The 15,505-nt window shown below is 47.9% G+C and overlaps 1 protein-coding gene across 2 annotated transcripts; it reads left to right on the forward strand.

The window, feature by feature from the left end:
• Window positions 1–5,269: 5,269 nt before the first annotated feature.
• On the forward strand, window positions 5,270–14,401 carry ORAI2 (ORAI calcium release-activated calcium modulator 2). 2 transcript variants are annotated; one of them, XM_036765777.1, is made up of 3 exons: window positions 5,270–5,331; window positions 8,845–9,082; window positions 13,772–14,401. In XM_036765777.1, exons 2-3 carry the CDS (start codon window positions 8,858–8,860, stop codon window positions 14,315–14,317), a joined length of 771 nt encoding a protein of 256 aa, XP_036621672.1. In that variant the 5' UTR covers window positions 5,270–5,331; window positions 8,845–8,857; the 3' UTR covers window positions 14,318–14,401. The 2 variants fall into 2 exon arrangements, with proteins under 2 accessions (XP_036621672.1, XP_036621673.1); XM_036765778.1 differs by lacking the exon at window positions 5,270–5,331 and adding an exon at window positions 5,372–5,398.
• Window positions 14,402–15,505: the final 1,104 nt, after the last annotated feature.

Below are 15,505 nucleotides of genomic sequence, written 5' to 3' on the forward strand. Positions count from 1 at the left end.
TGCCCCTCTGCTCTGATCCTTGAGGATCAGTCTGAAGCCACCCACCCAGCTTCTACAGTGATTTCTACATGCTCCTCTGAGAAAAGGAGTGATCTCATTGGGCCATTTCCATTTGACCACTGGTTCTCTGTGTATGGTCCAAGGTGCTCTAGCACCTTGGTGAACATTGACAGTTCTGCCTAGCATCAATTAAAGCTCTTTAGGGTCCTCACGTGTGGTTAATTGTGTTCACTGAGAAACTTGAGAGGAGGTGGTCACGATGACTTCTTGCTTCTGTGTATGTAACATATGCTCACAATCCGGCCTTCTTCAGTGCTCTTACTTCCACAAGTACTGTTCCTTTTTACGTTAGGACAGGAAGTCCTTGTTTGTTTTTCTGTCCCTTGCTCAATGTGGATGTTTAGAAAAGTGTGTACATGTGGCCAAGCAGCCTTTCGATTGGATCCATCTGTTAAATTGTTTCTTAACTATTAACTTGAGGGAAGCACTGTAAGTTTCTCTTCCCACAACAGCTTAGGTTGAGGTCGGATGAAACCCTTTCCCCACCCCCACCCCCAACTGCCCCAAGAGGCTGCCATCTCAGAAATGTGTTAGAAGGTTGTCCAACAGGGAGTGACCTTGACTAGGGCTCAGGACATTAGGGTGCTGCCTTGCTCAGCCATGCTTTCTTCACTGTCCCCAGTTCTATGGCCTCTATCTTTCTGCCAAAGAGGTTTCAGGATTCCTGAGTCATCTCTGTTCCCTAGGGGCCTTCTGTGGAGGGAAGGAAAAGGTACAGGGCCAAGAGGCTGACTGCTTCCCGGTGTCTGGTTTCGGAACCCTCCCCAAACCTTTAAGTCAAAAGTTCAAATGCCACCTTGTCTCCATTCCCCTCAGCTAACTTGGTTCCTAGTAACTAGAAACCTCACCAATCACATAAAGTGGAAACTTAACAGCAACCCTGTGTAATAGGCAGGGTGGGTATTTTTATGCCCATCTTGGAAAGAGTGCCACAAAAGGCCTTTAAGATGACATCATGCCCTAGGTTCTCAAAGGCTATGCCTCCAGGTCCAGTGAAGCTGGGAAGGCTGAGTATGGGGCCATTAATGGGCTATGTAAGTGTGTGTCTGTCATCCAAGGGCCAGGCTAGCTCTATTCTAAGAGGCTTATAATAAGGTTATCTACAGAATGATTCACTTTTCAGCCATACCAACTCTTGTACTAAGAGTTGCAATCTGAATAGGAGGGACTGCCCATACCCACAAAATCACGGGTCCTTAGATAGTGTCCTAATTCATAGAATCTCAGGTGTTGGGATGGACCTCCCGGGCCATCTAGCCTTCTCCCCAATTGTTGTCTCCAAGAAATACTCCTGACTTTGTCTAAATATACAAATATTTATTAAGCACCTTAGATACTGGGGATTTCAAGGCAAAAATGGAGATACGCAAAATAAATGCCGGGAAACCTGGTGGGGGTGGGGAGTGTAACCAACAGCTGGGAGCATCTGGAAAGACTCATGGGGTGGGGGAGCCAGGGGTCCTAAAATGTAGACAGCACAGGGAAGGGCCTGCCAGGCCTGTGCAAAGACACAGACCAGAAACAAACATGTTCTGTGTGAGGGCGACCAGAAGGCCAGGGTGACAGGAAGGTTGGTTGTTCATGGGGAGGAGTAAAATTTAATTGTCTAGAAATTGTTCTGAAGGTTTGAAGCGCCAACAGGAGCCGCTGTACTCCACAGGGCGGGGCGCCGCTAATTTGGGAATTCATTTTCCTCAGGCAAATCAAATAGGGGAAATTCAATATAAAAAAAGCGTTTTTAATCGTAGTGGGAAAAGAGGTTTAAATGTGAGAAGTAGTCCAGGTTTTCAGTAGTAGCATCTGATTCCACACCTTTTGTTTTTACACCAGTGATTTACAAATGAAGCCTCCTCCCCAGAGTAGCCCCAAGGCTGATAATGTATGTAACATCCACACCAGTAGTCAGTTCTCCCATCAGTTCCTCCAAGGACAAGATCAGCCACCTTATTTTACACCACTTCCCTTGACTTTTCATTTAAATGAAATTGTGTATGTTTACTAAAGTGACCTTAGGGACACAATGAAACTAGGGTAATAATTCGAACGGCGTCTTCCTGTTGTCCAGTGACTTTAGATAACGGCTTACCGTATAAATATTTGGGACTCTGCCTTCTATGTGCTCGGGTCCGTTGTCCAAGAAGACCGCAAAGCTGCTCATTAGGGCAGTAGTCTGGGTGAGAAACCAGTGGGACAGCTTCTTAAAGCAGCAGCCTGTGTGGCTTAGATGACCCCTGTCAGTCTCCCCCAGGAATGCTGAGGGCCATGGAAACAAAAGCACAGCATCTCTCCCCTACCAGCGGTCAGACAGCCGGGGATCGACTGGAATGGAAATTTCCTTTAATAAAGACAAATGTGTCACACTGCAGCCCTCTTTGGAGTAGGGGAGACAGTTTATGTAGGGCACGCAGCCCAGCCCAGTGCTGAAGAAATAATTTGTATATTTTAAGTTTCCTGGTCTTGTACGTCTGTCACAGCCCTTAGTGAATTATTCATGTACCTGTCCTGAAAAGAACATCGTTGCCCATTTCACAGTTGTAAAATTGAGGAGTAGTCATTAGAAGAAGGCAAAGGGTACCCAGAGCAGCCGGCATTAAGAAAAGCGAGCTGTGCATGTTTGAAAATCCAAACCCAGATAATCTTTCTTGCTGCTGCTTTTATCCGGTTTTGTTGTTGAGTTGTCTGTGTCTGGCTCTGGGTGACCCCATTTAGGGTTTTCTTGGCAAAGATATTGAAATGTTTTTCATTTCCTTCTCCAGCTCATTTGACAGATGAGGAAACTGAGGCAGACAGGGTGAAGTGACTTGCCCAGATTCCAAGATAGTAAATATCTGAGGCAGGACTGGAACGTGGGTCTTCCTAGTACCTAGCTGCCCTTTTTATCCTGTTACTTTCCAACTCAATATGAGATCCCCGAGAATAGGATTACCGTAATATCCCTAACACCTAGCACAAAACTTGACCCATAGTAGGTTGCTTAATTAATTGCTCGTTAAAAGGAAATTTATACTGTGACTTTCAAATACACAGGAATAGAGACTTCCTTCTAGGTTTGGGAAAGCTAATAAACTATTGGCTGCATTGCAGACTTTCACATTGTCAAGAGAGGAGGGAGGGAAGAAGGTACAGAGAATATTAGGCACACAGGTTTTATTGGATCTGCATTGTAGAGAGACTTCAGTTTTACAGGTGGAGAAGTCCTCACTTCTGTAATAGGCTTGCAGTCAATGTAGTTTATACTGGTTATTTTACCAAATATATAAAAGATATAAAAATACACACATACATATACCAAATATATAAAACGGGGGGGGGGGGGAATAAAAGCATTTATATGGGGCCTACTATGTGCCAGGCACCGTACAAGTATATCTCATTTGATCCTGAGGACACCACTTGGAGTAGGTGCATCGCCACTTGACAGATGAGAAGCCAGGTTTAGTGACTTGCCCGAGGTCACACAGCCAATAAGTGTCTGAGGTCCTTTTCGAACTGAGGTCTTTCCGACTACAGCTCTGTATCTGTAGTCCGTGTTTGTAGAGAAGGGAGGTTTGCCAGTTAGGTGTAACTGTTTTCGAAGCGTTCGACACCGAGCAGAACTGCAGGCCCCATCTATAGAAAGGGTGGCCGCACAGGGCCAGAGAACACCTCTTGGTAGGAAAGTGATTTCAGGATGTTGTGAGTGCTGGGTTTTCCCCGCCAGGACACTGTTATTGGGGTGCAGTTCTAGAAAAGCCGGGAGTCGTAATGAGACTAGGAAAGGGAAAGGCTTAGACAAAGCAATCCTTATCTGCCCACCGGGTACTTACAAAAGAATCGCTAAGGAAAATGGAACAAGTAACCAGTTGAGCAGCAGGTTACAAAACTAACCACAAGGCATTGTGAGGCTTTCGACATTGTATCTCGTCTATCTGGCCTCGGCGGAAATCCTTCGGGTCGTGTCCCCGGGGAGAAGAAGAGCGGACGCGTGGGTCCTGGGGGCCCAGGCTTGGGACAGCGTTCAAGGCCGGAGTGTGGAGGACGCAGGAGCCCAGTGCGCTTGGAAGTGAACTCAGAACGTCCTCGTCGGTCCCGGGCTTGAGCTCAGCTTTGTGGTCAGAGACTGTGCGGAGGAGGAAAGAAGGGGGGGAGGGGGGCGTGTCAAGAGGAGGTGCCCGGGTAGGAAGAGACTCGCTCTGCCAAAAAGCCTTGCTCGTCTAATTCTCATCCTGGGCAAGGGGTGGGCCCGATCAGCCCAAGCGTGGGCTAAGATGCCGGGGAAGGTGGGAAGGGTTCCCAGAGGGATGGCTCACAGAGGGCATGGACACTGAGCTGGAAGGCTTAACGGGGACGACCGTAATCCAGTTTCCTTATTTTAATGGCGAAGAGACCGAGTCACCTAGGTTTACTTTGGTGGAACTACATTGGTAGTTCGCATCGGAACTGGGATTCGAACCCTAGTCTTCTGATGCTCTTTCTACTGTCCCTAGGGCAGAGTGGACGCAGGGAAGTGGGCTAGCAGAGACCAAGACCAAGGGAGATCTCTGCAAAACGCTTGCCCCAGTCAGTGCCCGGCACACAGTAGGGGCACAATAAATGGTTGACATAGAAAGTGCTACACAAATGCCGGCCGTAATTTATCACACGCAAGCACACCCACACACGCGGACGTCCGCGGATCGCTTCAGGGCACCTTCCAGTGCGGCCCTCTGTAGCTGTGGCCCCACCCCCGCCCCGGGCATCACGTGACCTCTCTTCGCTTGGGAGGGGCTTCCCCGCCTGCCACCCCACGTGACCGCGACCGTCGTTGTCCTGGTAGCGGCTGCGTCGGGGGCGGGGGAGGTGGAGGAGGAGGTGAAAGCGAGAGAGAGAGGGGGAGGAGGAGGAGGTGGAGGCTGGGAGCGGGAGGAGGGAGAGCAGAGCCGCGCCCCGGCCGCCGCCTGCAGCGAGCCGGAGCCGAGGGCGGGGCGGCCGCTCGGTGAGTATGGGGGGCGCGGGGCGGGATGGGGGGGGAGCTGTCACGTGCCCCGCGGAGGGGGAAGGGGGCGGGACCAGGGAACCCCTGCGGAGACGCGGCGCATCACCCCCTCCGCCCCTGGAAGTCTTTCCAAGACTAGGGGGGACCCCGCGGTGATGGGGGTCACTGAAAGATGAGGAGCAGCCCCAGAGGACCAGCTGGAGGAGGAGGATCCGGGCGGGGCAGGGGAAGACTCCCTATAGGGGAGATCGTGGGGTCCCGGGGGCTCCCGCAGCCGTCAGAACCCCCCACCTGGACGACCAGCTACGGAGAGCTCGGTGCGCGGAGCCTGCTCTGGGAGCCTTGGTGTGGGGGGCCGGGGGCCAGCAGGGACGCCACGTGGAGGTCTGCATCAAGGCGTGGGCTGGAGGGAGTGAGAGTGCGTGTGCGTGTGTGTGTGTGTGTGTGTGTGTGTGTGTGTAAAAGAGAGAAAGCGTGTGCTCGCAAACGCCTTCAGCTGTCCCTGCATGCACGTTCCCGTAGAGAAACATCTGTGTGTGTTTGTGTGTGTTGTAGTTCATGCACTTGGCATGGAGAAAGACGTGTGTGTATGTACGTGTGTAGTCACCTCATGGATGGACTTCCCTGAGGATCTCTGGCTCTGTGTGTGTGTGTGTGTGTTTAAAGACTTCTCAAGGATGCACTTCTTGGGGAAAGATCTCTGGCTATAGGTGCATGTGTGTGGTCCATGGATATCTGTTCTTATGCAGAAAGGTGTGTGTGGGGGGGGGTCATATCATCTTATGGATGTATTTCCCTGAGGATCTCTTCTCTGGCTATGAGTGCGTTTGTGTGTGTATGTACGTAGTCAATGAATGTAGTTTTCCTGGAGAAATATCTGCAGGAGACCCTGGTTGTCTCAGTGCCCACCCACGGGCTGCTGAGTGTCTCTGGGGAAATTGCCACTGCGGTTCGGGTAATGTTAATAGATTGACTGTGCTGCAGTAAGGTGGTGTTTCCTGACTGGGAAGGTTCGTGATACCTAGTTGGACAAAAGTTGGCCCTTGGATTCCTCCCAGGAGATGCTTAGTGGTTGGCCATGGTGAACGGCGACCTGTTCCTGAGCTGGGGTTGTAGGGGACGACCGGCAGAAGCAGAAATTGGGGAAAAATAATTGTGTTCCCTGTTATTTCCCTAGGAATGGCTGTGTAAAAGTGATGGGCAGGCTGGGGGATGGGATAGCCTGCATAGGCTGTATTGTTAATCCTATTTGCTGTCTCTTGACCATCAGAACCCACAAAACCACCCACCGAGAAGCAGTTTAATCTGTCCGGACGCCCTGCTTCACCGTCTTTTTACCGATTCCAAATCGGCGGATTGATTAAGGAAGGGGACTTACAGGGCTCCTCCTCCCTTCATGTCCATATGATAAAATGGGGGTACAGTCACAGTACTTGGGTGGGAGAGCAACCCAAAGAAAAGAAGCTGGCATTTCCTAATCAGGAAGTTACCGGAATATTTAGAGTTAACCGATGGTTAGTTGTGTTAGTTCCCCTGAACCCTCCCCAAGGAAGTATATAGAATGATTGTATCCAGTGCTGTTCACAGGGAGTGTCAGTTACATGTAATTGATCAAACATGGTGGGGGGTTACCTCAAGCCCAGTTAAATAGAGCCCAAGTTCTTCCCCTGAGAATTATGTAAGTCATTAAGTTCTGTTAAGATTGCCCCCCTTCTCCCCCTCAAAAAAATTCTTTTGAAAACTACTGATTCCCTTCCGAAAAACAATTTTAAAAATTGCAACTTGTGGATTAAGAGGAAAAAAATGAGTTTACTTTTCAAGTTACAGGCAGAAAAAAAAGCAAAAACCTGCGCTCCTCTTGTTTGCTCCTCCTGCTGGCATTTGTTAAGATTCCCCTACCCCTACTTAGCTCACTGGGGTCCAGAAACACTGATTTGTTTGTAATAGCCCTAAGCAGTCTTTTCACATAGACTTTGTATGTTAGTATCTTGTGCCAAGTGAACGAACCACAAGGTGCCTGTGACCTTGAGACTGACTCCACAGATGAATTAGTACCGTATAGAGTTGCATGCATAGATTTGTCCCCTTTTGGAATATGGATATATATCCTGGGGCAGCTAGTAGATAGAGCACCTGCCTGGAGTTAGGACGACCTGAGTTCAAATGCACCCTCTGACACTCATTAGCTGTGTGTCTCAATTTCCTCACCTGTGAAATGATCGGCAAAAGGAAATGGCAAACCATTCCAGTTAGTATCTTTGCCAAGACAACCCCAAATGGGGTCACGGAGAGTCACACATGGTATAACAGTGATACATATTCTGACCCTTAGAATTACAGTTTCTCTGAAATCTCCATTTGGAGTAGCAAGAGGTTAAGGCTATACTTGACAAAATGTCCGCAGATCAGTCCCTTTCACATTTAGCTCAAATCTTCAAAACCAAATTCACAATTGGTATCCCTCCCCATAGTTGGCTCAGTGGATAGAGCACTGGCCTTGGAGTCAGGAAGACTCATCTTCATGAGTTTAAATCTGTTCTCAGATGCTAGCTGTGTGATCCTGGGCAAGTTACCTTAAACCCGTTTGCCTCAGTTTCCTGTAAAATGAGCCGGAGAAGGAAATGGCAAACTACACCAGTAACTTTGCCAAGGAAACCCCAAACGGGGTCAGACATGGCTGAAAAAAAAAAAAGACCACCACCTAGCAACCGCCACCCCACTACCCCACTCTCCAACTCCACATTTCTCCTCAGTGTTTCTGTGAAGACCTCCTCATGGCTTTTAGTTACTTATAATGATAAACTTTTTGTTTTTAGTGTGTGAAATATACTGATTTAACCTAAAGCTTGATAAAAAGAAAATTTCATTGTAACATATCAGGGGAGGGATTTTAAAGTCTATTGAAGAACGTATCACCCCTCAGATATCCTGTTTTCTGACTTAGATGCCTTCCTTGAGATGGTTGGTCCAGACATTTTAAAAGGACTAAAGATAACTAGTCTCATAAAAAAAAATTAAAAAAAGATAACTGGTCTTGATTCTTCAGATTTGAGAAGCATTTGGAGAAATATTTTTAAATGCTGACTAGGGAGCATCAGGTGGTGTTGGTGTTACTCGAAATTCTCAAATGTAGACAGGTGCAAAATGTTAGGTTAGGCTTTAGGTCCTGGAATGGTTCCTTCCTTGAGGAGAACTCGAGGAATTTTTAACTAATCTTTCTGTTCCATCTTTGTACTCCTACGTCTGCTTGGAGGCTCTACAGGTATTCTAATGAGGCAGGTTCAAGAGCTGAAGTCAAGATTCTGTCAACAGAGCCAACGGTTTAATTCACTGGGACTGTGCCTGTCGTGTAGGCTTGAGCATTATCTTCTGCCCCTTCTAAGTTTAGACAGGACTCCTACATCTTAACATGAAACCTGGTAGCAATAGGGCAGTTTGATGTGACAGAAAGGGAGTGGGAGTCCTAAATCTTGGGTTCAAATCCTTACTCTGCCACATTCTACATGCAGGCTAACCTTGAGAGAAGTCACTTAACCTTGTATCTCAGTTTCTTCATCTCTAAAATGGGGATAATTATAGTTTTACTGCCTGCCTCTAACTCTATAAGTGTGAGTTGCTATTAGGAAAGAGTTGGTTCTTTGCTCTTTTTTTGGGTGGTTATTTATCAGATCACTTAGATACCACAAGGATGGGAACCATAAAATTACAGGGTTAGAGTTGCTATGCCTTACAAAATTATTTCTCAAACATATTTACTTGGTTTTTGTTGTCTTGTCCTGTGTCCTTGGCTCCACTCAAAACATAGATTTTCTCTTATTTCTTCCCCAAAGCTTTGCTTCCATCATGAGTGCAGAGCTCAATGTCCCTGTAGACCCTTCCCCACCTACTTGCTCCGAACCAGGTAATAAAGGGATGGATTATCGGGACTGGGTTCGTCGCAGCTACCTGGAATTGGTCACTTCTAATCATCATTCAGTTCAAGCCCTTTCTTGGAGGAAGCTCTACCTGAGCAGGGCCAAGCTCAAAGCTTCCAGCCGGACTTCTGCCTTACTGTCTGGATTCGCCATGGTGAGTTTTTAACTGATGTCTTGGGATGGGGAGGTGCTGTCAGCAAGACCTTGTCTGCTGGGGTCCCGTCAAGGACTGTCCCTTGGCCTGCCCTGGCAGTCAAGAAATACTTGTTAGGAGATTTTTGCCAACATCCTGAGTTCTGCAGAGGGGGTGTGTGTGTGTGTGTGTTGAGGTCGAGGCTGAGGCTTACCAACAGTTCAGAGAAGCTGTTTTTAAAGAAACCAGCCTTTCTGGACCACACATGAGTTAGCTGATGAGGATCCGGGGACACTAAGTTGTTAAGACTTTGCATACATGAATTTAATACTTTGTGCCAAGAGAACAGCATGGTGCTGGTGATTTTATGTCTTACTAAGTATCTTCACATACTACTTCTGTTTGATTCTCATAGCAATCCACTGAGGATCAGATTAAGGTCACACAGCCAGGAAGTTCGAGCCCCGAAGTCCTCACTCCCAGGTGCTCGTTCTCAGCCCCTCTAGCCCTGAGAGCTAGTTGCTGTTGGGAGGTCTGACACTCTTTCAAGTGCCACTAACTGTATTTCTTGGGTGAGGACATGGTCAGGGCTCCATATGGATGTTCACAAAACAGTCTTCTCCAGCTAAACTTGCTGCTGTAAAGCCAGTGTTGATCCTGGGCCATGTGAGTGACCTCCTTTACTTGGCTTTGGAATATGAAAGATTGGAGTAGGAGCTGGGGTCAGTTGTGCCTCCAAGTTGGAAGAGTCCTGATTCCCCAAAAGTGACCTGAGTGATGTTGGCAGTGATGGCCTCATACCTTGTGAACCATGAGAAAGTTCTGTTTTGCTCAGGAGGCCTGAATTAAGCACCTACTACACACTGGTTGGTTGGTAGTTGTTTATCAGATCACTTAGATACCACAAGGATGGGAACCACAGAATTACAGAGTTAGAATTGTTAGGCCTTACTGGCATACTGGGTGCTGAGGATGGATGGGCAAAAACAAAGCCAGCCCTGCTCTCTGAAAGCTAATATTCCACTAGGGAAATATAGGCTGTATCCAGAGATGTACAAATGACGTTCTTTGAGGAGGGAGAGTGGACAGCATTGAAGACAGTATCTGCCATTGTTTCTGGTCCTTGGAAGGGTATCCATCATGAAGGGAGCCAAAAAGTTGGTTTCCAAGGAGTGTTAGATACACGATTTTATATTATAGTTTTTGAAGAAATCCAGCCAAATGGATTACATTTGGGGGATGGAGCCTTAGAAATGACCCTTGAAGAATGGGTGGGCTGGCACTGCCTGTGCTAGCCCTGCTCTGGACAAAGCCTGGGGGACATCTGGGAGGAGTCGCTGTGGTGAGGCAGGGTTGGAGGTCAGGAGAGACTTTAGGCTGCGTGTAGCATTTCCAGTTTCCCATCATCCTGCCCTGGGCCCTCTGTACTCCCTTGTGACCTCATCGGCTCCCTGGGTTAAACCATCATCTCTGCCCAGATCCATCTCGCTAGCCTCAGTCTCTCCACTGAGCTGGTGATCCAGGATCACTGGCTGCCTACTGGACACTTCACATTAGGCACAAGTCTCAAAGACAGCTTAAACGCAACATTACTAAAACTGAATGCATCATTTCCCTGTGAAACCCTCCCCAAACTTTTCTCTTTCTTTAAAAAGCATTTCCATCATCCTAGTATCTGAGGTTAGTCATCTTCCCATGATCCTCTTCTCCTCCTTCCCCCACGTGTTCAGTCCCGCAAAAAAGGACATTTCTGCCTTCATGCTGTCTCTGGCACTGAATCCTCTCCTCTCACACAGCCAGCTCCCACCTGAGCTCAGGCCCTCCTTACCTCTCACCTGGATCTTTGTAGCCATCTGCTTGTGGGCCTCTCCGCTTGAGGCCATCCCTTACCAAAGTAATTTTCCTTAAGCACAGACCAGACTGTGTGGCTCCCGTATGCAACCAGCTCCCAGGGCTCCCTATTGCCTCTAGGATTAAATATAACCCGCTCTGTTACACACTGGCCCCAAACCCATCTTTCTGGGTTTCACTGGACATTATCATCTCTCCAGCACCATTCCATCTGCCAAACCAGCCTTCTGTCTTTTCCTCACACATGATGTCTCCCCTCCCATCTTTGTACCCCTGTGTCTGGGTGTCCCTCATGCCTGGAAGGAATTCCCTCCTGACCCTCCATGTCCTGGTCTTCTCTCCCCCACCATCCCTGCCACTTCTGGGGCCCAGACCTCCCATTCTGCCTTGTAGTGAATCATTTTGTTTGTCTGTCTGCCTGTGTGTATTTACATGGATCCCAAAATACATGTTTACATGGATCCTGAAACTCCGTTTCTTCATTTTCTGCTGCTCTGTTCTCATGACCTTTCACCTATCTTGAGATTCCTTCTCACCTTTATCAGCCATGGGAGTCCTCCTATCGGCCATCCAGGGCATCTGATCTTCTCATTTACGTGTGTGTGTGTGTGTGTGTGTGTGTGTATACATACTTTATACTCTGTGCCTATATTTTATATGTATTTGCCTCCCCAACTGGAATGTGAGCTCTTTGTGAATAGAGATTGTTTCATTCTTTGTACTTGTATCCCTAATGCCTAGCACTGTGCTTGGCACACAGCAGGCACCTAATAAATACTTGTTGACTGATCTGTCTAGAGATCAGTCTAGATGAGGACTAAGAAAATTATTAATTAAATTTACTTGTTGATAATTTATATTATGTTAAACTTAAATACTAAAACCAATACAAAATAAGAAAAAAAAAACACTGCCATGTGCACAGGAGAACCTGAGAGGATTCAAAATATGCATCAATACATTTCCATTTCAAGAAAGCCTATATAATAAATACTACGCATTGCGTTCAGAGCTGTCCGTGTTTTCTTTGCTTCCTTGTAAATTTTCTTTTGTTCTCTGCTGTGCCTTTTTTGCTTTGTTCCTTTTTTCTCCCTTCTTCGACTGTTGATCATCTTGAAGGTAGCCAGGAACGTTGCCATGAGAAGAATGATGATCATAGCCAATGGTGGAGAAAGGAGCCTTGAGGTCACTGGGCCCATTCACCTCTTGGGTCTAAAACACCTTGTACAGACAAGCATATTTTCGCTTTGGAGATTCCTGGGGATAGAGACTGGCCTTTGTCTGTCTTTGTGATCTGCTCCACTGTTACTCTTCCCGATGGCTGAGACATTTGCTGTCTCACAGAAATCTCTGAAGCCCATTTCTTGTTTGGGCTTTTGCTGCTAGGGAGAACAAATACTTGGAGTCCCATCATAACTCCCACATTTCCTTAAAGACAACAGCCCTTTCTGTTTTTTCTTTTCAAGGCTGAGCAACCCTAATGCCTCTGACTTTTCCTCACAGGACCCATTCTCCAGTCCCTTAATTTTCTTTGTTAATAGTCTCTGCATCTTTTTGGTGTCTCCACATCCTTTTGACCTAAGCACAGCTTGTAATAAGAGTGACTGAGTCATGAAGGTGATGGAGAGGGGATGATGACTCGGGCCTTTCTGTTTGGTAGCCCATATGCTAAGCAGGTAGGGGTACACTGCTAACTCCTCTTTGGCTTGTTGTCTACTGCGACCGCTGGATCCTCTTGGTCTGTGCCAGGTATCTCAGGACAAAAGGAAATCAGCTTCACCCACAGGATGAGGGAGGTAGTTGAGTCTTCTGTACTCCTCTATCTGAAATCATTTTGGGCAGCTTCAAGTGGAGGTTTGGTTTGGTGGAGTCTGTGCCCCTCTTGTGGTTGGGGAGGTGGTGCTCTCACAGGTACAGAGCCTTTCCCTGTTCTCTCCCCTGGGAACTACTTAGCTCCCATCTCTTTAAGGTAATCAGGTTTCTGGGTGCTGTGAGTTCTGGGAAGGCTGGGAGAAAGGTTTGGTACCTCGTGCCCAAGTCAGAGCAGGAGCCTCTGGCCAGAGCTGCCTTCAGTACTGTGCAGATGAGGCTGCCCACTTCTCCTATATCACATAGTGGGTGGAGAGTGTTAGGGAAGCAATGTAGACTCGGGATGCTGTCAGCATGAACATGTTTTAGAATACATGCGTGCATACATACACACAAACATCTCTGTTGGAGAGCAATGGATCTGAGGTCACTTCTGGACCACTTGGGCCAGAATTCTTCATTTCCTGCTGCTCTGTTCTCAGGTCACCTTTCATCTTTCTTGAGATGAGAGTCCTCACATGAGCCATCCAGGGCATCCGACTCCCTGATCTTCTCATTTACGTGCCAGAAGCCACATGGAATGAGGACTGGGTGAGCAATTCTGAGCTTGCCTGATGTTTAAAACTGTCTTCAAATTTCTGCTGAGAACCCAGCGGTCTGGATGATGCTCTGACAGTGGCCTGGCCAGGCCTGTTTCGGGGCGGCTGGTGTGTTCCTGAGACGCCGCTGTCACTGGCTGTGTTAGTTTGCAGTGGTGACTAACACCATTAATTAAGCATTAAAATCATCACTTATGAGCGTGAGAGGTGAAAGCAGCACTACCATTCAGTACTTGCCTTTGCTTAAGGTTGTCTTCACCAGCACTTCTTAAACTGTGGGGTCATGACCTCACAGTTTAAGAAGCACTGAAGGGGCTGTGAATGGAAAAAGTTTAAGCAGCCCTGGTCTAAATAACCCAAGAAGGGGAGCATGGCGGGCACTCTCTTCTTGTTTTCTAGGCCTGTCGGTTGTGTTGGGCCAACTCCAAGGTATTCCCCTTTTGTTCTGCAGGTGGCCATGGTGGAGGTGCAGCTGGAGATGCAGTACCAGTACCCCCAGATGCTCCTGATTGCCTTCAGCGCCTGTACCACGGTGCTGGTGGCGGTCCACCTCTTCGCCCTCCTCATCAGCACCTGCATCCTGCCCAATGTGGAAGCCGTGAGCAACATTCACAATTTGAACTCCATCAGTGAGTCCCCCCATGAGCGCATGCACCCCTACATCGAGTTGGCCTGGGGCTTCTCCACCGTTTTGGGGATCCTCCTCTTCTTGGCAGAGGTGGTGCTCCTGTGCTGGATCAAATTCCTTCCTGTGGACTCAAGTGTGAAAGATGGGCCCAACTCCAAGCCAGGGCCAACTAGCCACACAGGTTGGCAGGCTGCCCTGGTGTCCACCATCATTATGGTGCCAGTGGGCCTCATCTTTGTCGTGTTCACCATTCACTTCTATCGTTCCTTGGTCCGACACAAAACAGAGCGTCATAATCGGGAGATAGAGGAACTTCACAAACTGAAAGTCCAGTTGGACGGCCATGAGAGGAGCTTGCAGGTTGTGTGAGTAGCTGGACATGCTGGGGGGAGGGGGGATGTCCTTGTCAAGGACAAAGAAGCTGGAAATAAAACAGAAGTTTTGTTCACAGGAGCGCAATAGTTGCTTGAGTTTTTCAGAATTTTAAAAGTCCAAATTGTTAATTCCTGTTTCTGTGAGGCTGCTTAGACACTGCCAAATGGTTCAAGACCAAAATTTTATTCAGTCTCAATACTATAATAATCTGTGGGAAATTATTCCTGAGATTATGGAAATAATTTAAAATAAGAAACTGTTACCAAGAAGAGTAAGTTTCCCTCTAACAAAAGTAAACTATTTTAGGAGGTAAAGAGACCAGCGTCCTCGGGCATGGAGACCCACTAATGGGTCTTGGTGCTGAAATGGCTGTACAATTGCTCCTTTTCCTACAAATCGCTAACAAGGAATGATCCAGGACAGAGCCTGGAGCTGAGCTTCCCTTCCTTACCTCTTGTAGCCTCTATATCACAGGGAGGGAGGGCAGTGAGGATGCGTCTAGAACCCCAAATTCCTGAGCCCTTAGAGAAGTTGTCCCCCCCCCCCCGGGGGCGGTGCAGATGTGTCCTCAGAGCAGGCAATGGAAGCTGCCCAAGAAGCAGTGTCAGCCATCTGCTACGTTGCTGTGTGCTGGTGACACCATCTGGGCAGTAAGGGATGGGAGGCTCATTCCCCAGGACTCACCAAAGCTGCCAAAGATTCTTTCCTCCTACCCCGCATTCCCTGGTGTGTGTCCTGTTCTTGCCTGCTGCCCTGCAGCATTTGGAGATCACGTCTTAGGCAAACACCCCAAAGTCTTATTACTAACCCAGTCACTGGAAGACATCGTGTCTGACAAGAAAACCATATCCAGTCTCTGTAGTGGGAGAGACAGGTCATGCCTGTCTTCACAGGAGGCCCAAGCCTAGGTATTTCTAATGTTAAAGGATGGCATCCCTGAGGGTTGCTGTCCCCTTCTCTGGATCACAAGCTCTTCACTGTTGGAAGGGACCTCACTCAGAGGTCACAGAAACTTCCACTTACGGTCTACATGATCTTACTCTCACCTCCTCACTCTAATCTGGGCCCTGAACCAGGGCTTGCTAGCCTTGCTCAGGCCCAGATTGGCTTTGTAGCTCAGTGGGAACCACTGAAACTTCCCATGAAGAGCCAGGTCTTGGTTTCGCTTCTGTAAAATGAAAG

The sequence above is a fragment of the Trichosurus vulpecula genome, chromosome 7 (assembly GCF_011100635.1).
Source record: "Trichosurus vulpecula isolate mTriVul1 chromosome 7, mTriVul1.pri, whole genome shotgun sequence".
NCBI lineage: Eukaryota > Metazoa > Chordata > Mammalia > Diprotodontia > Phalangeridae > Trichosurus > Trichosurus vulpecula.

Bases quoted from the DNA above. Each gene is read 5' to 3' on its own strand.
- ORAI2 (XM_036765777.1), top strand. From the start codon at position 8,858: ATGAGTGCAGAGCTCAATGTCCCTGTAGACCCTTCCCCACCTACTTGC. The intron at 9,083-13,771 runs GTGAGTTTTTAA...TTTGTTCTGCAG, and splicing joins TACTGTCTGGATTCGCCATG to GTGGCCATGGTGGAGGTGCA.